General features: G+C 39.7%; 1 protein-coding gene across 1 annotated transcript in view; it reads right to left on the bottom strand.

Annotated features, from left to right (window-relative positions):
- Window positions 1-22,931, bottom strand: part of dnaaf11 (dynein axonemal assembly factor 11) — a 46,289-nt gene that overhangs the window by 4,919 nt on the left and 18,439 nt on the right. Inside the window, exons 8-12 of the mRNA XM_084733171.1 lie at window positions 21,192-21,269; window positions 18,500-18,565; window positions 18,068-18,137; window positions 12,739-12,834; window positions 10,200-10,291 (exon numbers count right to left, since the gene is read on the bottom strand). Of these exons, the coding sequence (XP_084589297.1) occupies window positions 10,200-10,291; window positions 12,739-12,834; window positions 18,068-18,137; window positions 18,500-18,565; window positions 21,192-21,269 (402 nt within the window). The remainder of the gene's footprint in view (window positions 1-10,199; window positions 10,292-12,738; window positions 12,835-18,067; window positions 18,138-18,499; window positions 18,566-21,191; window positions 21,270-22,931) is intronic.

The raw sequence follows: 22,931 nt of genomic DNA, 5'->3' as shown, positions 1-22,931 counted from the left end.
GTTAGCAGTGACTGTATATGATATTAAATGATGCATGATAAAGAACTGGAGGTCAAACAGATGAGAGAATAAAGGAGACAGTTGGAATAAGTGCATCGAGAGTCTTAACAGTTTAAACAGTTTAAGCTCTAATTAAATAATCCAAACAGAGTAATTACAGAGCATGAAGCAGCAGCACGAGGCAGCGCCTGAAGCTCAGTCCAAATTATCTGAACATGCAAACACACAGAAACATGCTGATGCTATTCCATGTTTATCTGAACTGACTCTCCTTACTTACTTCTTATGCAGTAATCATATATGATGGACCGCGACAGTCACAGCTGCTGCAGCAACATTTCAACAACAGATTTCTGTCAGTCTGTTTTTTTAGATGTAAAATCACTGTCTCACTATCCAAAACCTGAAAAGTTAGTTTGCCTGTTCAGCAGGTATTTAAATCAGGTTTAAGTATAAAGGCTCCAGTGTAAATATGCTTCAGGTATCAGACTACATGTCAGGACCAAAGGCGAGATGATATTAATGAAATGTGCTGATTTTCCAGGAAGCGTGTGGCAATTATAATATAATCTCCTGCACAGCAGCTGACAATAAACAGCAGCAGGACGCAGGAGGAGGAGGAGGAGGAGGAGGAGGAGGAGCCACTTCATTACTCTGTGCATTCTGCCACTTGTTTATTGAGAGGGGAATAAAGCTGCCAGAGGACATATACTGTATATGTAAGCACACTGGTACTTTCGGTCCCGTCTTAATTCACTGCAGTGAATTCACTCTGCAGCAGGAAAATTACCAGCTCGCCAAGAGAAAATGAGAAAGTAATTCAGACCATTTTTCTGCAGAGAGAGAAGGAAGCGAGGGTCTATTTTTAGAATGGATATGTTTAGTATAACAGACACAGTGTCCAAACAGCGTTTTAACTGCTGCTGCAGCTTGTACGAGAGAAAAAACAGGTGAAAAACAGGACAGCGAGTGAAAATTCTCCTTAAGCAATATTCAGAGCACAGCCAGATTTTTAGGTAACTTTACTGTCACTTCCTGTGTCCACTATATGGCGCTAGAGAACACCCAGTAATTATATGTTACATTCCAGTAATAAAAATATAATACAAATCAAATGATGGACACACAAGGCTTACAGTAGGTGGTGCAATGACTGGTAATTGGCATGTAGATATCAGGGCGGGACTCTCATCAAACATGTTACAACATGTTGGGCACCATGGACGACAACTTCCTGTTTCATGGCAAAACATTGAAATTTGCCGCTATGCCACAGACACACCATTCAACAAAAAGTCAAGCCTCGTCAACGTTTGCAATAATGTATGAAACATGTCATTTCCTGTTGCCAGCAGGTGGCACTACGACTATGACTGAACATTGACATGCAGGTCATTTTATCAAATCTGTGACGTTTGGAGCAGGTTTGACCATGAACACTCAAGTGACAACAACTTCCTGTTTCATGGCAAGATGTCAAAATTAGATGTGCTGCCACTTGATATTACATCATCAAAGTCTTATGGCTTCTCTGAACATGCCTGAGGTGGCTGTGGTCATCCACAGAGTCAGCTGGCTAATTTCAGGGAGTTCAGCTGCATTATAAAAAAAAAAAAAAAAAAAAAAGCATATATATGTGCTACTGTTGGTGTAAAAAACAAAACAAAACCTCATCTTACATTTTCATGAACACAGTTTTGACTTTTTATTATCTCCGCCAAGGAGATAATGTCTTTGCTGTCATTTGTTTGTCTGGCGACAGGCCCTTTTTTCATGAAACCTGGTGGAAGGGTGCAGCGTGGGATAAGGAAGTACCCATTAAATTTTGGAGTGGGTCTGAATTTTGCAGGAATTATTTTTCAATTCTGTCAACTGACCTTAGCCCAAGTCTTGTCTTTTCATTTGTGTTGATGAAACAAGTGCCCCAACTGTCAGCCACCAGAGGGAAGAGGACTGAACTCCCTACACCCACCAAACTCCCAGAAAACATCCAGAGAACATAACCTGAGCATCCTCAATGGCTGAGACATCCCTGAGTAAACTCAACGCTAACGTAAGAGTAGTTCTCATGAATGACTGCAGGAAGGAAACTGTGACTAAGCTTTTATCACGACTAAGCTCCAGTGAGGTTATCACTCTCAGTTCAGTGACGGAGGACCTGCAGTAATTGAGTTGTAATCGGCTGCAGTAACAACATCAGCAGGTTCTGTTCAGTGTCTGCGCCCACCGATCCACAGAGGATTAGCTCTGGAGTGGAAGTGATTCACATTTAGATAAGAACCAGGCTAAACAAGTCACATGCACTCAGAAAAGGTTGATGTCATGTTCTGCATGCCCTGATGGAGAGATGTGACATGATGATACTCGTCTTTATCAGTCGTCCTTCCTGATTGTCCACTGAGCTTCCACCACGCTACTGTCACTGTACTTTAACACTATTTAAATGGAAATTTTACCTATAGTATGTGCTATACTATACTTTTGAGCTTCAAATTCTAGTCAGTTCATCCTTGAGTCCAAGTGGATGTTTGTGACAAATTTGAAGAAACTCCCTCAAAGTCCTCCTGAGAATGAGACGGACAGCCTGAAAACATAATGCGTCCGACTCCGGCTGTTTCTGGCATGGAGGCAAAAAGACAAAAGTCACTGTAAGCAGATAATTTGTCAAAAATGGCGATGGTGATGTTCAAAATTCAAAATAGTCTCCAGCAAATAGCAGGTTGGTCTTTATTTTCCCTGCACTTCACTGTTTCACGTGAACATCTGAGCCTTTTTGGTTAATGTGTTTTTCAAAGTTTGGCTTCTTTTTTTATTAAAGAAAAAAGGTTTTCTGGAAAAACACTGAAGAATCATGTCTATCAAAACAAAGTATCAAAAAAGTTGCATTTTATTGTGGTTTATTTTAATTTTGCTAATCGTGGAACATTATCTGGCTGCTCCTGTCCTTGTCATGTAGTCAGGATGATTTTTTTTTTCTTATAGCCTGAAAATAGATGCAAATGTATTCTGTTCATAAAAGTTCCCAATAAAGGCATATACAACATTTTAATAAAAAATAAACAATGCATGGAAAATGTATAGACTGAAGTGTGTGGTGGTGGCAGCTGTATTTGCAGAAACTCTGCCCTCTTCTTGTATTTCTCATTATTTTGCTGTGCTCTGGATGCTTTACCAACCCAGAATGTCTGTATCTGACATCCTGGGAATGAGAGTCTCTGTGGTGCGTTTACGAACAGCTCGGACAAGTCCGACTGATTCTGCCTTCAGCTGATAACCTTATGAGCGATCTAAATGATTCTACAGTTTATTAATTAAAATGAGGAGGTGTATCAGAGAGGGGGTTAAAGATTTACGACATCTTGGAGGCTGGTCTAAGTTTAGCTCCAACACTCATCTTGGTAAACCTGATCGTCAGCACTTCTCTATGGGAGATGGATGGAGTCATTAGTCTTGGGCTCTTCTACTAATGCCCCCCCCCTGGTTAGGGAGTCCAAAATGGCTCCCTGTAACGGGTCACCCAAGGCAAAGGCCCGCTGGTCATCATATCTCACAGGTAATGAGGTCTGTGGACTGTCAAGAGAGCAGCAAAGTGTCTGCCATTCACACCTTATTATCAGACAGAGAGCGTGCTATAATGAGAGACCTGGAGACTGTGGACGGTGCAATATTGATAAAGTCATTTGTTGTAAAGTTTGCAGGCTGGCTGATGCAGGGGTCAGGAGGCGGGGCGGCGGGGGGGTCAGGGGCTGAACGCAGCAGTTATTCTTTTGTATACAAAGATAATCAAATCAGCCCTGAGGGACACGATCACTGGGTCGATTCATTATAGGGAGAGTTGACTCATGCTTTATTATGAGAGGTTGCAGGGCCGAGCCGGACCTTTGTGGAGCCCCAAAGAAGCTGTGACAGACCCCCAAACATGCTACAGTAAATGTGCAATTAAATGCAAACACAGTATTTAAAACATACTTATATTTGTAGTTTTGGCCATTATTTTTATCAGTTAAAACTACACTCTATTCACCACAATAGAAAACTGTGAAATTAATAAAAAGAAGCAGATCTGAAAGAATTTTTTGTCATTAAATCAATGAGTTTATCGACAGGAAATTAATTAATCATTTCAGTCATTTATCAAAAATGTTGGTTCTAATATCTCAAATATGAGAATTTGCAATATTGGAGACACTATTTTTGTAACTAGAAGCACCAGTGCAACTTGCAAATTTGCCAGCTGATTTTTATTTTGGCTTGTTTTTGTTGTTTTTTTTAATTATCATCATATATAATTTGAAACACCAGGACGGTCCATAACTGTGAATAAGAGCCGAGTAATTTCTCTGAAACTATCTATAAAACTGTGTATAACATAAAGTTAATTTGTTCAGTTCATTTAAAGATCAATACTAACTCTGAGCTTCAATTGTTTTCATTTAATTCGCTGATAGTTGTGAACGGTGCTGAAAAGATTCTTCTCAATTGATTAATTGACTGGTTGATCAATAGAAAATGAATCACTAGAAAATGAATCACTAACAGCCGTCTTGTGAAACATTGTCGAGTTCCAGCCTCTCAAATGTCAGAAGTTGCTGTTTTTTTTCTGCTTTGAATGACTGACATCTTCAACAATATTTTCAATATTCTCTGATAATTTATAGATGATTGACTTCACTGATGATTCACTGGTTAATTGCTTTCATGAAAAAAGAAAAAATTTTTATTAATTTATAACCAAATTAAAGGTTAGTTGCAGACCTAGTTTCAAAGTCTTTAAATGAGGGCTGCAGGACATGGTAAAAAAACTCATGTTGTGATTATTTGACGGACGTTGTGATGCGATATGCGATACGATTAGTATGAATGATGATTTTTGCATTACAATTTTCATTTTGACTGAAAATTTTGACTGCAGCACAACAGTATTTCATTATAACACTGTTTACTCACATGGAAAAATTCCAGTTTGGTTCTGGTTCTGTGATTTGGTTATTGCACTTGACCATACTGCGATTTTGATAATTTTTTGATTAATCGTGCAGCCCTACTTTCAACCTTGAGCTGCTGAGTACTTCACAGTGCTGGAGGAAAAGCTACCCCCTCTGTCTTCAGAACAATAACACAGACTTTGCTTTGCAGTTGACCCTGACCTCTGACCTCTCAATTCCACTTGAGACATCATCTCAGCCGACATGAGCTGTGGGCTTTAGAGAATGTTTGATTTTCCATTTCATGATACAATTCACACGTCGCCCTGCCTTGTGTCATCAAGCAAGTTCATTTCCAAACCAATCATGGCCTTCAGATCCATTTCCATCCATGCTGGAGGCTGAATACAGAATCTGTGGGTAAGCCTGAGGTCAAAGGTCACTCCTAATCATGTCCATATGATGCAATAACTCAGCAGTCGGCCGTGCTGCTCACCTGTCACCTTGCCACGGTGCGGGAGCAGCTTAGCATTTTTATCGAATGTTTAATTTGAGGACACAGGATTGCACTGGGGCTCTTTACTGTGTTTGATGGGGCCACACGAAGGACAAGAAGCGGCTCCTGGTCATAAAATGGTAATGATGATGGTGCGGTGATGAGTGGGCCTCCAGGCAAGGAGACGAAACAGAGCTCAGTCAAACAGCACTGCGAACTAATGTGATCATTAAGAGGTGAAGCTGCTGAGCTCTGAGCTAAACTAAACTAAACCTCACCGAGCCAGTCAGGGTTCTGTCTGCCCCACAGAGGAAGACGACTGTGAATAATTTATGTCAGTGTTGAATCACTAAATCTTACTTTTAATTTGATTATGGTTTCCCTTATTTTTGTCATATGTAAAATATCAAAATGTCAGATGTTCATATTAAATATGGCCAAAGTTTCCAATAATGAGGCAAACGTACATAAAAGTAACTCCTTCTGAAATACAAACATTTCCAGTTCTGCTGTAAATATATCATTAAAATATCCACTGTTATCATCAATGATATAAAAAAGGGAACAATTCTGGCTTCATGTATTTAGACCATGCTAACTGTAACTGTAGATATTGATCCAGTAACTTTGTAAAAGATGGTGGTGATGTTGGGATTCCTTCCTTCTGCACATGGATGTGTAAAGGACACAGTTTTGGACACGGGCCTCCATGCATTCCTCAAAAAGACATTGTGACATTAACTTTAAATTAAACAAAAGAACAGAAAAGTAGACTTGTTTGGGACTGGCCCTCATGTATTCGAGCCAGACACGGCTATTATTTGAGACTTTGCCATTATCTCAATACCCGCTCTGAGAACTTACAGTACTTCAGAATAGTGCTGACCATTTTCCAAAACACGCTGTAGCATCTACAGAACTAATCGATCATAGTAAACATCATGTCCGCTTTTATTTCTATCAAAGTGACATTAAAGTTGTGTAATAATGCAGGTGTAAGTGCAGATTGATTTGAAAAGTCTACAATGTTTTTCCCTCCACCACTAATGTAAGGCAAGCAAGTTTCAAGTCTGTGCACATTGATTTTTATACTGTATGGAAAACAATGGAAACCGACAGCTCCCTGGAACAAAGGAAAATGTATTTTCATAGTCAAAAACAAGACAAAGACTCTACAGCTATGCAAGCAGCTCAGTGAGGCTGTTCTGAGGTTCAGTGTTGCTTTGAGCTGAATTGTAACGTCAGCATGCTAACAGGCTCACAAACAGGGCAGTGCAATTTGATGATATATACATACACTGTCTGATGATAGAAAACATTTCATTCCATGCACTATTCCATTATGCTGCCAATCACATTCTTTACAACAATATTTTTTGTCATTAGGATGATGCTTTGTGTTCTTTCACGTCTCGGATGCAGGCAGGAAATCTACACGGAGGCAACACAAACAAACATGAAGCGAATGTGACTCAGAGCCGTGTAGTTCAGGAGAAGGACTCCAACCAGACAAGACAAAATGTGGAGCTCATACCTAAAAGAGGAGCTATTCCTGTCACATTAATGTGGTCCTGACAGGCACCAAAAAGTATTATTCTGTTTACCTTTTTCATACTTAATACAGTAATATTGTTACACGTTCAATTGAAAATTTGCAGAAATTTCTAAATAAAAAGAGAAAAACAATCAGTGTTGTTAGGGTATATAACACAAATGTAATAAGAAATAGTTTTTTTCCATGTGACCATTTTAGCTAAGCTAAGCTATTTATTGAGTGAATTTATAGATAATGTGCTATATCATGATATGTACTGTTATCTGGATATAAAATGACAAATATCAGGATGTGACATTTTGGTCACATTGCACAACCTTACAGAGTGTTTGTGTTACTGTGTGACTTCTGTTCTTAAAAAGGCCAGTTTGGATTCATCAAAGTCATGTTTTTGGATGAGTAGAGAGGTTGAAGGCATTAAATACACACCAGTGTCAGACAGCTGCAGACTATGAAAGAAGATAGTTGCACTCTTAGCCATGATGCAAAATTCATTTTAAATAATTCACAGTCGTCAGAAGACTGAAAGCTACTAGTGTGACGATCTTCTTCAATTCAATTCACACCAGAATGTCTGTTTTTGCCAAAGGAGTTTGGTTGGTTTGGAGAGAGATATTTGGCTCACATACGGATTCCCATCAGAAAAGGCTGCCTGACAGAAAGATAAAACATGAAAGTATTCTAAATATAGCGTATACTAAAACTGATGACGATTTGAATCTAAAGTATTTGTTTCTGCTGATCCTGTCAACAGGCAGTACACTGCTTTACTTCCTCCACCGGTACTCCTGCTGCTACTCCAAACTGGAGACATGTCGACCTCCATCTACTGTTGGTAGTACACTGACTGGACAAGTATGTCATACAACCACACATCAAACAATCTGAACTGTCCCTTTAAACTCAAATTCCTTGTATGTGTTCACATACATGGCCAATAAAGCTGCTTCTGACTCTGAAAAGTCTCACATCATAACTGAAATGTGGTTACAGAAGAGGAAAGATGTTACACTGAGGTTACAGTTGTTCTTTTGTTCTGTCTGTATCAGTGATGCAGAACTATCCCATATCCCAGGATGAGATCTCAGGCTGGATCACATTCAAGAATAGATCTGAATCCTCGTCCAAAAACTATCAAATAACGGCAGCAAGAGCCTGAATGCCTGAAGCAAAGACTGAACCCCGCAGTAAAGGTATTTTACTGTATGTGAGACACTGTGCAGCTCTGGTCAAGGTTATCTGTGGCCGCTACGTGGTCATTAGCAGGGAGAGTGCTATCATCAACATGGCTGATAAAATGAATCATGCAGAGCGTTTAAAATACAACAGGCATCTGTAATTAGGACAACAGGGACCTGATAAGCCCAGGGCATCTGAATATGTGCGTATTCAACTCAAGGCCAAGCAGAGACTAACACCTTGGCCAACTGAGACCAACACTTGACTCAGATAAATTCATGCAAACACGCAGCTGCCTGCAGGACACGGCTCTGCTGCTACTCACTCTTTATGCCTCGTTAATATTACAAACTCTCCATTTCTTACTATTTTATCTTCTTTTACCAGCAGAAACAGACATATAAATAGAATTACTTAGCAAAATTCAAACAGAGCTCAGTTTTTGAGTCTTTACCAGGAGTTTTACAGTCTTGTTTACACCTGTAGTATAGTTCAGTGTGTCCAAATCAAGGGAAAACCTTCCATTCATCCAATGTCACCTTTTAGTTTTGGTTAGATTTGTATGCACACTGATTAAGAGGAGTGAACATGTAATATGGAGTGACTAGAAGCTCACTGGACAGTTCTGGTGATGTCATCATGGGGAAATAAAAATGTGGTGACTGACAGCAGGCAGCACGTTACTGAACCTCCTGTTTATTTAATTCCTCTGCTATTACAAAGACGTCACTAAGAAATTATTTATCAGGAGAATTATTGGCTGGTAATCAAAATTTCATTGTAACATAAATACTGACCAAACAGTATTCCATCACTTGATGCCATTCAGTTATAGTGGCACAATTCTCCAGACCCACGATTTGATTTTTGGATTTAAATATGAACAAGTATGCTATGATCAGACCATCAAGTCTTGATTGGTTAAAATCGAAAGATCAATGGTTTTATGTCCTGATGACTCCAGTCTATGTGGTATCAAGTATGAGATAACATGTTTGAGGTGTTGTTTTTTAATTCAGACACTGCAAGTTGTCAGGGATGGAGAGAAAAAAAAAATATTGGGAGAACCACAGAAATACCCCCAAATAAAAACACATATTCTGATTTTTATTTTATTATCCATATAGATAGATTTGCTTTAAGTTACGGCTGCACGATACGGTAAAAAAAAAAAAGTCATATTGCAATTATTTGACAGATATTGTGATGATAATATGATTCACAATTAGAAGAAATGATAATTTTTGCATCACAATTTCCATTTTCACTATAAATGATTAAAATCAGGATCATGTGATATTGCGGTTTGCACCAGAGAAACATGTTTTCTCACATCTGGACAAGGAGATTTGTAGGTCAGGACGTCTCTGCAGAACTACAGTACTTCATTTTAATGATGTTTTGTCACAGAACAGTTCTCTGCAGGTTGTGGGTTTGACTACTTTTTTTTAAGCAAAATTTTATATAAAAAAAAGGATGGAAGCGTGCATCTACTCATGAATGAGAGGCTCTTGTTTGTGATATTAAACATTAATGGCGTTCTCTTCTGCTGAGCTGTAACCTCTTGTCCTTCCTACAGGTGGCAACTATAATTTAATTTCAGGAATTATGTAAAGGGTTTTATAGTTTGTTTCATGGAAATAGCTTGTTTACCGTTTTATTGGTGTGTTTTTCTTCTATTTTCTTGGACATTATTGTTTGTTATTTTTAGGTTTAGGTCTTTATATTCACATTATCTTCTGTCTTCCTGTCAGTTTTTTATTGTAATATATATTTTCTTTTTATATATGCATCCTTACGCTGTCAAACATATTGCATTATAAAATTATAAAGACATCAACATCAAGAATAAAGACAGAAGAGAGACATGACTAACTCTAACAGGCTGAGGACAAAATCTACAGTAAAACACTTGTTTGGCTCTTTTGAGGATGAGTGTGTGTGTTATGAAGCCAACATGTTCATTTTCCTTCCTGTCCACACATTACAGGGACGTCTGTATCATGAGGTTTGCAGCTTCAGAGGCTGTAGAGAACATCTTTACCTTTTATTGTCCTCAGACGAGTCGCTGCGTCTGCTTTGACAGGCTCTGGGCGGACGTGGGACGGTCTTTGTCACTTTGATTTCACCTTCAGCCTAAAAAGACATCAGAGTAAAAAGCGTGTTTACTCGTAGTCTCTGCAAACAGCTTCCACACTTTCATTTCTGAGCTGTTTACTGGCGCTCTGGTGCAGGATGTACCAGGAGCCATATGGAGGATTAATAGTAGCAGCTCTGATTCTGCAGTATCAGCGCCTGTCTGTCTTTATAGACACTATAAAGAGTTCCTTCATTACACCTCAGAGTATGAGATGCCTGATCCTCATTGGCTGGAGCAGAACAATCACAGAAAACAGCCACCAGCCTGAAGTTCATCAGTAAAGGCATAATTTAACAGTGTTAATGAGATCTTTGAAGTTTCCCTTCAAAGAGAATTATTAGATTTTGGGTCTTATTTCTTTTCTAACATCGCCCCCTGCAGGATCCAAATTACAGACAAAACATAAACCTCCCAAAAGCTCTAAAGTTGTGAAACTGAACACACAGTAAGTTCTTTTCCTGAATAAATACACAACATATTAGAATATAAAAAGGCTTGAGGACGTCACCTTTTTTCACTTTTGTCTGACATTTTTTGGACCAAACAACAAATCGATTCATCATAAAAAAAGATCAATAGATTATTCAATAATGAAAATAATTGTTAACTACAGCCCTACATATTTTAAACCAGTCTGTGGAGTTTAGAAGGGAAGAAGTGACACACAGATCTAAGAGTCTGGAAATAATCTCCTGCTGTACGTACCATTGGATAGGAAATGAGATATACGATGAGACTGGCAGCTTGGTCAGAGGCCCAGGGCTTCAAACTATGATGGTTACAAGTGTAAGTTATCAATAATAAATATGCAGCGTCTGGGCAGACTTTCAAAATAAAGGGGCAACAATAATTTTGTTAGCTTTAGGAAAAGATCACCGTTTGGGTTGAAATAAGTATGACAGTTACGTAAGTTAACATATGTATTGTGCACAAGTTAGATAACTGAAGTCTCTGTGTTTGCTTGAACCATCCATCCACCTCAGCTCCTCCATACACAGACTTTCTCCCTCTTCATTCTATCTGATGTCAATGGCACATCAAACATAACATAAGAAGGGCACCTCCACAAATCCTGCCAGAGGGATACCACCGTACTGGATATGTTGGGAGTGAAAAAACGTTGTTCCAGCAGGACTCAAACCGGAGACAATGCAGTGGGTGGTCGGCATTTTAACCTCTACGCCATAAACTGTACTGATCAAGTTAAAAATTGATGAGATGGGGGTGCATGAAGAAACTTCAGACAGAAATATCTGTGGAACATGAATGTCTGCACCAAATTTCACAGCAATAAAACTATACTGTTGGAGCACCAGATTTACATTACCAGCTTTAAGTTCTCATTGGTAGAACAATAACAATACATTGATCTGATCTGTTTGATGTATCAATTCAATGATCAACTATTCAGTACCAGTGATGCAAAGTAGAAACATCAATCTGTATCATCAGCTTTTAGATACGCCTTTATTTTGAAATTCCCATGGCACGTCTGTGTCACCATTTCTGTTGAAACACACCGCCTTCCTAAACATTCAAACAGTGCAAACACCACGCAGATGACGGCAAGCAGGCCTGACAAAGACAATGAGGATATTTACTCCCACCTGAAGAATAAATCATCAGCGTGTAAATATATACAAACGACACTGTATGAGATGAAATACCCAAGAAACATGATGAACCCAGCTGGGCATCTGACTCTGGAGTCTGCTAACTTGTTGCTCTCACTACGGAGATATTAGCCGCTCTTCTTTCAATCAATGTTAGGCTGAAAAAATGCACATGCAGACTGAAATTCAACTGTGGTTTCCTGTCAGGAGATGCAGTGACTTAAACCAGTGGTGAGTAAGAAAAAGTTCATGTAATTTGTTAAGCTGTGAACAGGGGAACAATCTGCTAGCGCTAGGCTAATTTATGCAGTATAAAATACCATAGGCTTAAGCTAATAATAATGACAAGGAAAACCTGTCCAGATTAATGATGACGGTTACTGCTGAGCCAGATTTTACACTTCTGTTTAAATGCTCTTGTTGTTGAGTTTTATGTGTGTTTATGCATCAATTTACTGAACGTCACCAGTTACAATTACTTACAATTATTTATGCATTGTTTTTGCTTTAGTAAACAAAAGAAGAAAAGAAAGGGGTGGCAGCCTCTTCTTTAAATGATGTTTTAAACTGGCATCTCAACTCAATCAATTCAAAAATATATCATTGTGGTATTGGCAAATATTGTACTGCTGTCCGAAGATTTAATGTTAAATGATGATGAAGCTTGGGAAGGTGTAACTCACAAACACATCCTGAAAAGAGTACAGTACAGCAGCTCCTGAAAGTTGGACATGTGCGCAGCCAGCAGCCTTTTTAACTTCTTCAATTATACTTCACCGTCCCTGGCTCTGGTGTACATGTGTTCCGGTCTGATGTGTCACTGTACGTACCCTGGGCATGGTGAGGACCAGGTGTCCGGTGGTTTGGGACCTCCGAGCTGTCGAGCTGTCGGGCTTCACTTCAGCGGGCAGAACTATCTGAAATATCTGCAGAGTAAATTATTCATAAGTTTAATTAGCAAGATTAATGCGCTGATCTGGCACCGTCGCTGTCCCAGTGTGTCAAATGACTTTAATCATTAGTGGGCCTTTTTATAGGTACACTTTCCAGAAAAGACTTGGAAGAGTGACCAGAATAGCTCCAGCTGAGAACAGTGGCAATCAATCACTGGAGTGAAATCCTGTGAAAACCTCAGTGATCCATGTGGGAGGAAAAATGGACATAAAATTAGACTTTTTCATTTTTCAATCTACTTTTGTTTCACTCTGAGGGGGAATTCAGGGGAAACCGTCATAACGGCAGGCAGAGGGGAAGGAAATCTCCAAAACTCCAGCCGTCCTCTAACTCCTCTGCAGGTCCTGCTGTGTTGGATGCTGCTGACTTGATATACACACCTCACATGATGACTCCTCCAGTCAATTCCTCCCTGCTCCTCCAAATGAGTTCATATTTAGAATGAATTTTAAAGGCCCGAGTTGATGTATCACTGTGTAAATCACACCACCCGTCCAATCAGGCTGACCCCTGGCATAAAACAACCATCCATAAATACACGAACAGCTTGAAGTGGAGCCGTGATATTCAGGAATCTGGCAGCGAGGGCTGAAAAACTCCAAACCTGCAGGGTTCCATATTTATAATTTGTCAGCTGGAGGGTGGAAACAAAAAAAAATTACACCTCTTGGATTTATGTGTGGCCAAACAGCTGTTTAATCAGGCTTAAAGGCTGCTGTGGTCTGTTTGAGGGAGATTAAAATCCTCCACACATTTCCTCGATGCTGTTGAAGGAAATATGATGGAGTGGACACCAGGGGCCAAAACCACACGTACACCATTTCCCACAAATCAACTGGTATTAAAAAAAGAAGAATGAGTGCTGAGAGTGTAGCAGCTCACATAAGTTTCAGTCTAAATGTATGACAAGTTTTAATTGAATTTGGAGTAAATCTGCAAAAGAATCATTATGTGATTATTTGGAACTGGTTCATCAAGATAATCAGTAGGTGGCGCCAAATTTGCCAGTCAGAAGACCATAATATTATTGCAGAAGAAGAGAACATTTTTTTATCTTATCCTAACTTTCTCTGACTTTTTTGTACAAAGGGCTCATACAAGCATCATCACACCAGATTGAGCAAATGCTCTGAACTTCAGATAACTGTAAATGATCCACCTGTTCGTATTTGAGTGCTCGTGCATGAGACTTGTACACCAGCATAATTAACGCCCCGGTGATACCATATAAGGCTGCGCTTCCTGCCCCATATGCCAGGAAGTGTTCATTCATAAAAATGGCAGCAAATAATTAAAAGAAGAATTTTATGAGTTTGGAGATTGAAGTGCTGCTTTCAGAGATCCATAAAGGGAAGTCTTTCATTTTAACAGCGTCAGCAGTGGAATTAAAGGACCTGCTAACGCAGACGAATGGGAGAAATGAGTGCTGTTAATGGCACCTGAGGTACGTACCGTTACTGAAATGAAGATGAAATGGCTCAATATGGAAAAAAAAAAGCCTCGCCAAAGCAAGGAGAAAGATGAACACAGTTTCCGAGTGTTTCAGACCTGTTGTAGAGTCAGAGTCAGTCTGCTGGTATCTGCTACTGAAGTTTTTCACTAATAACTGTATGTTTCATTAGTTTGAAGACATTTTGAAATAAATTAGACTTCATAATTATGTTGACATTATCCTGTTTGACTACAGTTCAAATTATAATATAATTGTAAAATTCCTCATAAACCCTCTCATCATTAATTTAATGATTATTACCTGCTGACAGGTGTATTGGCTGCATATCTGCACATGCAGGTTTATTAAGTCTCTGTCCACAGGAACATCCTCACTTACTCTGTCCTCTGTCTCTTCAGTCATTTTCATATCAAGACATTTCCTCTTTATTTCAGCGACAGCCCGACCCTCAGGTAACATGGCATTAACAGCACTCGCTTCTCCCGTTTCTTTGCTTTAGCAGGTCTTTTCATTCCACTGCTGACGCTGTTAAAATGATCTTCTTTATGGATCTCTGAGGGCAGAACTACAAACTCTGAACTCATAAACTTCTTCTTTTTACTCTTTTGTGTCATTTTCATGAATGAACACTTCCCGACATATGAGGCAGGAAGCATTGCCTTATATGGTATTATTAGGGTGTTAATCATGCTAATTTACAAGTCTCACGCATGTGGACTCAGATAATGCAATGAATTGCAATATTTTCAAGACCTCATGATGGCCACATGGAACCTTTCAGTGGAACAGGTCCTGCTGTATTTTGCACAGCTTTGCTTTATGGAAATGTAGGAGTAGAAATAAGATTTATAAACCAGAATGAGGCGAGCACACAGCTTTATAAATCTGATGAAAAACTGTCTGCATATTTCTGTCTCTGTGCGTCCCACAGTTTGAGTCGTGAATCTGCAGAGTTTTATGTATCTGGTCCTTGGAGGTGAACTCAGTGGTTACGGTGACATGCAGAACTGAGCCTCCCTCCACAATAAACTTGAGCAAATCTCACGCAGTGTGGGAAACAAACACCTGACACAAGAAAAATACTGCTCAGCTCCTGCTGATACTGAATCCTCTGCTGCTGGCAGGTAGCTCAGGTGATTACAGGTCATATTTTATTTACACCAACACGCTGGCTGATCAATTTTGGATTTACTGGAGAAAAAGTCTCGCACTGGAGAGCTGCCATTTGGGAAAAAAACTGTCTAAAGTTCACAGCTGGGAAATGACTTCTCAGCAGGTGTAATAAACTCTCTCCGTAAACGAATCAGAGGAATGTCAGAGTCAGAACCGGGTTTGATGATGCAGCAGCTTGTGACAGCCTTTTATTTGCTCTAAATCTGAGTCTTCATCCATCACACTTCTCTCTGCCCCCGACTCAGCAACAAGCATCATCCTCATGAATTCACAGCAGCCTGTAATCATATGAATCATTCCATACTGTTGACAAATTAGTATGTTAGCAGGCAGTGTGTGAAAACATGAAGGTGCAACATGAACAGTGAGGTTTTAGCCAAAAGTTCTGATTTTCTACCACCTATTCAAATATCTAGCGACATGTGTTAAGACTGAACGGGGAGATACTTTGGGAGCCAGCATGATTATATATACAGACAATAAAAGGACACAAGTTAATGTGTGCAGACGGAAAATCTGCCAGCAAGAATAGAGCTGAACGCACCATAATGACATAAATATGTTTTAAGAAAATATTCAGCCTTATCCTGAAGCAGCTTGTTCATTAAAGTGCAGAGACAAGAGGATAAAGGTTCATCTCAGGGAAGCATGAAAACTTTTATTCTGCCATATCCATCAACCTTTTCTAATGCAAAACCTTTTTAATGGAAACACAGCGACTGTCGATGTGTATTTTAGTTGCAGCACGCTTCTGTAAGTGCACTGGCTGTTCATAATCAATAAAGACATTCCTCTGTGCAGGAACATGCCATAGGAGAGCTTTTTGCTGTTTGTTCATTCCAACGACAGCACTGGTCATTTGTACAAACACTTGAAATGCATATTTTTCCTGTCAGACTCTTGGATTCGGTGCATAATGACAGTCTCCTCTCAAAAAGATCAGGAGAAGTAGTACAACATCGTTGCAAAAAATATAGGCCTTTTCTATCAACATGGAACCAGACCCGTTAGAGTTCAAGCACCTAATTTTGAGCCATGTGGACGGAGCATTTCCACCCAAATTAAATGGGTTTGGAACCTGAAAAGTTGGTTCTTGACTGGATACCAAAATAGCAGTTTTTCCTTAGGAACCAAAGTGGATGTGTCACATTCTACAGGTTGTTGTCCAGCACCTTCTGCTGATGACATCCTTGATTACAATGGTTCCACACCAACTTGGTGGGAACATAGGCTGGTTCATGAGATACCACCAAGGTTCAAAGAGTCTTGAATGGAACTGGTTTATAAAAAATGCATGTGACAACAACACCAGAGAAAATGGTGTGCCTTGTACCTCCAGTCATTTCAGTTTAAGGATTGTTAAAGGAGCAGGTAGGGTGAAGGGAAAAATGCCTTGTTGCATATACAAAGTTAAAGCAGCCGGTAAATACTGCAGCTGTTACTTTGCAGAGTGTAATGTTAACAGTGGGCTGCAAGCCTGCAGTGGTCTGGCTGAGCGCCTGCTGCTTCTCCTCCTGCAGTCTGAAGGAGAAGATCTTTGACTTGTCAGCTGCATCAACACCTTACAGTAAGAAATAAGAGCTCATGCTGATGTTTCTGGAACCCATACATCAACAAAACCCCTTCGCCTAAACACATTAGACACCTTTACTCAGTAAGGTAGAAGAAACATGAGTTTAACTCATTAATGCCTGAGCTGATGAAGGTTCGAGGATCATTGGTTTGAATCCCCAAACTGGCTGGATTAAGAAATGTTTCCTTGCCAACTGCTGTCGCAGTGCCCTTGAGCGAGGACCTCCACGGGCTGACATCAGCAGTCTGTGGTTAAACTGGCCGATCTCCAGTATGAATGTATGGGGAAACTGAGCCTGAATGGTGTTACTTTTGTGTCTTTATAGAGGGTATGCACCTTCAGTTGGACTGAGCGGCATAACATCCTTCAACATGGCTGCCTATAATAGGGAAACTAAAGTATAGTAAAACAAAAAAATTATCGGCATAAATTAAAGGCAGCTGGATCCTTAGACACAGTGGTTCATAGACATTGACATTTGACCAGGAATCAGGTTTGACGCCAGGTAAATACGCAAAGCCAAGAAGGTGTACAAAAGACTGGACACTCGGTCTTACATTACTTCAAGGCGGGATTTGTTTGAGAAATTTAAGTGATGAGGACACCAAAGGATATTGTGTTTGTATGTGGACATGTTGTATGTTCACATGTAGCAGCGCTAAGGATGCGTGATGTGATGCATGATTAATGAAATCAAAGTCATAATTCAGTTCTCCACAGGCTGAATTGTGGCCCGAGGAACAACATGTTTTGTTTGTTTTTAAGAATTTTATATATATTCTTACATTCTGCAGAGGTTAACATCAGAAATGAATGAGCACAGGCCAACTCCGAACATCTCTATGATGGAAAAGTTGCTGAGTAAAGGTCTGACCTATAAACTTAATAAGTTGAAAGAGATTTAAGACGTGGGTCTAAATCTCTGCTGCTGCCCTTTTGGAAAGTTCAGAGTGTGCAGCCAAAACAGTGAGCGGAAAATCTTCAAATGAAAATCCCCACAGCGTACCTTTCCTTTGACGCCGACTCTGGCGTACGTCGGCTGAACGTCCACATCTATCAACGAGGTGTCCATGTGTCTGTGAGGGGAGAGGAGGTGGAGGTCCAGGTCAGGTTAAATAAAGACAGGGTCAGTGGTCGTCCACATGGATCAGTTGTGCTGGTGGAGAGCTTCGGTCACAAATATTTGAAACTTGATTAACCACAAAGTTGTGCTGCAGAGAACTGAACAAGGACTTTAAAAGTTAGAAACAAACAACATCATGGTTGTTTCTAACATGAGGCCAAAGAAAGAAAGAACAACTAAATGAATCCTTCAAAAAATTTTGTCAGGTGTTTCATTAAGAGCAAAATATCTGTAATGTTATAGTCCCAATGAAGATTTAATCCAATTATATTTTCATAAATGAAGCTGTTGAGAGTTTGGGCTTGTTGTTCCTACCTGTAAACTGCAAGGTCTAAGACGATCGTGTTGTTTTCTTCATCTTCAGTCAGCGAGAAATCCAGCCTGTAATTCACACAGAGGAAGAATACAGCCATAAAAAAACAAACTGACCCGACTGCAGAGCTGCGAACATGTTCTTTAAAGGAGCTAAAGTACGTAGGAACTGGACACCTGTTGAATTCATACTCAAATAAATAAATAAATAAATAAATAAATAAACAAAATAAAATAAAAAATAGGGAACAGCAAAGTGATAGCTAAGTGATGCTAACTGTAGCTGCTGTTAAACAGTTAGCTGTGCAGCAAGTAAACCTATTGGTCCATGGGCTCAGGCCACAAGTTTTATTAACTGGTAACACTCAACCTTATCAACCTTCAGTCACTGTTGATCCAAAGAATAAATGTAGAAGTCCAGGTGACATGTGAACATGACATTCACGTTTTCATAAAAGAATGAAATTGTTAGAGACTTTTTCAAAAATGGAGCCATCGCAAAAATGCCCTTATGGTTCCCATGGTGGCCATTTTACTTTCTGATGAATCAGGTATTTTGCATCATATCTCCTGAACCAAACACAGTACCACAGAAAAGATGATATACTGATGGTCAATAGTAATGATACAGTAATATATACAACATCATAAAGTGTTCAGGTTAATAGTTGATGACAAATTCAGTGATGCTGTGATGAAAAAAATCACAGGATCTGAGAGCCTCAGGTTGACTTTGTCTGTTCAACTGACATTTCGACAGCTTTTAGTGCTCACATACGACAAGTGGTAACTTTTTCCTGCTCTAAAATATACTGTATATAAACTAGAAGAGGTCAGAGAGCAGATCTCAAGGCAACAGAAGGTGAAGCACCTACTGCAATGCCACAACAGCGAGATGCAACCAGCTGAGATTTGTTCTGCCAACATTAACATGAACAAAACAAGATTTTGTCTGTAAAATCAACTCTTCATAATTTTACCTGATTATTTATTTGTGTGAAATGTTTTACGGAGATGAGTGACCTTCGACCACCAAAATCTAATCAGTTCATGTTTGAGTCCAAGTGCACATTTGTGCCAAGTTTGAAGAAATTCAAGGTGTTCTTGAGATTTTGCATTCACAAGAATGAGAAGACCTGAAAACATGTTCCTGTGGCAACAGCTGTTGCTGGTGTGGAGCCATAAAAAAGGCTTTTCAAGGTTTTTCAAAAATCTGAATCCTTTAGCACACAGTCATGAATGTGCTCCAAAAACAGTCAGTAGTGTGTGAGATCAGCTCCAGACAAGATTCAGGTCCCTCCACGTATAAACACACAGGAGCAATCACATGATCACCTGGCTAGGATGCTGCAATACAATTACATTTCCAGACATGTCATGTGATTTCTGACAGATCGACCAAATTCTTGGTCAGTTTATTCTTTCAGTAAATACTTTTTCTTGTGTGAAATATTTTGTTTGAGTAGCATCAATCTATACAACATGACTTTACAAGCCATCCATGAAAGGACGACAAAAACTGTTAACGTTACTGACATGATGTTTTGACTGTTATCGCCCAGGCTGCAGTGAACCATGCTGTCCCGTCTGCCTGCTGATGTAAAGTGATACATCATATAAAGGATACATTCCTGACCTGAGTGTGTCCTCAGCTCAGATTACAAATTAAATCAGCCGTGTTTTAAGGCCTTGACCCTCGTGGCCTTGCTCTGGATATAAACCTCTGGCTAATGGAGGGTGACCGGGGTGGCCCGCAGCTATCAGGTTGCCCCCCCCCCAGCACGCCGCTGCAGCTCTCGGATGGCAGGTGAACCAATCCAGCACCAGAGATCAAAACATCAAAGACCACAAATAAAGCAATCACATGGCACCTGGTAGCTTTTCACCTGCCCCGCTGTCTGAGCAGTTTGAACGAGGTTATCGAGGGTCTCAAAGAAAAAAAAACATTACGGTTATGAAGAACTGTGACAGGAAACTGTGTGAAAGTGGAGCTGTGAGCCGAAACAAAATTGAAGCAGTTGATTGGATGTGTTTTGTTGCTCTGGATGAAGAGAACCAAAACCAATTATGTTGCTTTCTGCTGCGCTTGCTGCTGTAGCTGAGTGCATTGGTTGATTTCCCTCACAACCAATCATAGCTGGTAATACTGTACCACTGCAACATAACAAAGCTGCTGAGATGAGACCTGGACAGAGGTGGAGGAAGTACTCAGATCTCTTACTTCAGTAAAAGTATTACTGTTACCAGTACAGTAAAAACTGCATTGCAGTATAATCATGAAAAAGTATCTGAAGCATTAAAAGTAAAAGTTCTCAATAAAGAAAAAAATATCCCGTGCGACTGTTGTACTGTTCTGTCTGATCTCATTAGAGGAATGTGACTCATTTATTAATTTAAAAGCAAGATTTTACTGCTGTAAAAAAAAAGCTGAGGTGGAGCTCATTTTGAAATATTTTGTATCGGACTGCAACTAATGACTCATTTCATTATGGATTAATCTGACGGTTATTTTCTCCATCAATCAATTGATGCTGCCACTGTAATGATTGCTAATTAATTTCTGTCAATCAATTAATCATTTCAGCTGCTTGGGCAGTTTACTTTATAACATGCATGCATGTATGAAAATATATTGCATATGTGCACATATTGCATAATATGCAATATTTTATAAAGTAAGAAAAAGTGTGTTTACTTTGGCTCGTTGACGTTCATCACTCGTCCATCAGCAGTGATCAGCGTCCTCGGAGCCTTCGTCTTCTTCTCTTTGGCCCTGCAGAGACACAGCAAAATATGAGTAGAGTGCAAACTGTAGTGTGTGTGTGTGTGTGTGTGTGAGTGTAAAGGTTGGACTGACAGATGACAGTCAGAGATTTATGAGGTCTTTGAGGTGAAGGAGAGAGCCACCTCTCCTCCAGGGGCGTCTATAAAGGGAGACACAACAAAAAATGTGCAAGAGAGGGTTGCCACATTTTACAGTTTGGAAAATCTGAAAAGGGTCAAAGTTTTCTGAAAATCAAGAAAAAAGAAACTACAGCGTGTCCAGCTCAGTCCCCATGTGTCAAAAATTTATTCTAGGGCTCCAACTAACAACTGTTTTCATAGACAACTAATCGGTTGATTATTTTCTCAGTTAATGTCAAAAAAAGCCTACGATGTCGTCGTCAAATGTCTTGTTTTACTCACAACTCAAAGATTTTCAGTTTACTGTCAGAGAGGAGTAAAGAAACTAAAAAATATTCATCCCCCACTGAAAACGAGCCTTTTGGCTAATTCTGACATATTTATAGTAACATTTATTAATATTCACTATCCCTGAGAAATAAATAAATGAATAAAATAAGTATTTTTTAAGATAAAGTCAGCATGATAAAATAAATAACTAACCCTTTAATTTCACAGTAGATATCGTCACAGCTCAGTACAATATTGAGACTTTTTTGTTGTCATGTTGTGATATTCAATATATTGTAGTGTCACTGAACATAACTTTAAACTCTAATGAATGGCTACAAGAAAAGAATCACTAACTATTCATAAAACTCTTCTTGATGTAATTCATTACTCAGATTTTGAGTATTTTCCTTCAGGCCACCACCTCTGAGACGAATGATTTACTGTATTCTCGTCACCATCTGCTGTACAGCCAGCCCCTCCATTAGCCACATGCAACAGGCTGTGACAGAACACACTTCACATCCGTCCGTCTATTAAGCCCACTGAGCAGCAGATGAAGGAGTCGGCGGTTGAGGCGGGGGAGTGTTTAGTGCTCTGCGGAGGGTCGGCCATCAGGACCTCGGCCACCGTACATCAGCCACAGAGAGGAGGAGGAGCGTGACAGCGTGTTCGGAGAACCCTCAATCTGCTGAACTCTGGGATGTTAACTCTGTTTTTATTGGAGCGGTGGGCTGCACAGAGACCAGTAATGAGTTTAAGTGGTGCTGTGGAGACGAGTGGTTAGACGAGGCACTAACACTTCCTGGGTTAATAGTTCCATTATCACAGTGGTCATCCGTGTTAGAGTTACACAGTCACTTAACCAATGAGGGGAAACAGGGCTGCTATGTCTTCTTCCTCACATTTTCTTTGCATGCTGCAGTAGAGGTGGAGCAGAATGTGTGTTAAGCACTCTATTAAGATCTGCTGGCTTTCACTGTTTTATGCTAACAACACCAACACCTATTTATTCCCAAAGAACCATAAAAACAGAACACAGCATCTTTAGTGTATCTGAAGATTTTTATTTTCCTGGAAATATACCAGTTAGCAAAGGAGATTTTGTATTTTGGTGACTGGGATGTGAATTAGCACCCAGATTGAACACATTCAGAGCCTTTTCTCCTCATTTATTGATCCTTCACTCCTCAGAGATCTCAGTCCCTCAGATACAGAGTGGACACAGACAGTCCTAATGCTGGGACAAACTAATTATGTG

The sequence above is a fragment of the Lutjanus erythropterus genome, chromosome 12 (genome assembly GCF_056507025.1).
Source record: "Lutjanus erythropterus isolate fLutEry1 chromosome 12, fLutEry1.hap2, whole genome shotgun sequence".
Classification (NCBI taxonomy): domain Eukaryota; kingdom Metazoa; phylum Chordata; class Actinopteri; order Lutjaniformes; family Lutjanidae; genus Lutjanus; species Lutjanus erythropterus.
The sequence above is the reverse complement of the archived record's forward strand: the minus strand, read 5'-3'. Positions and strand labels throughout refer to the sequence as shown.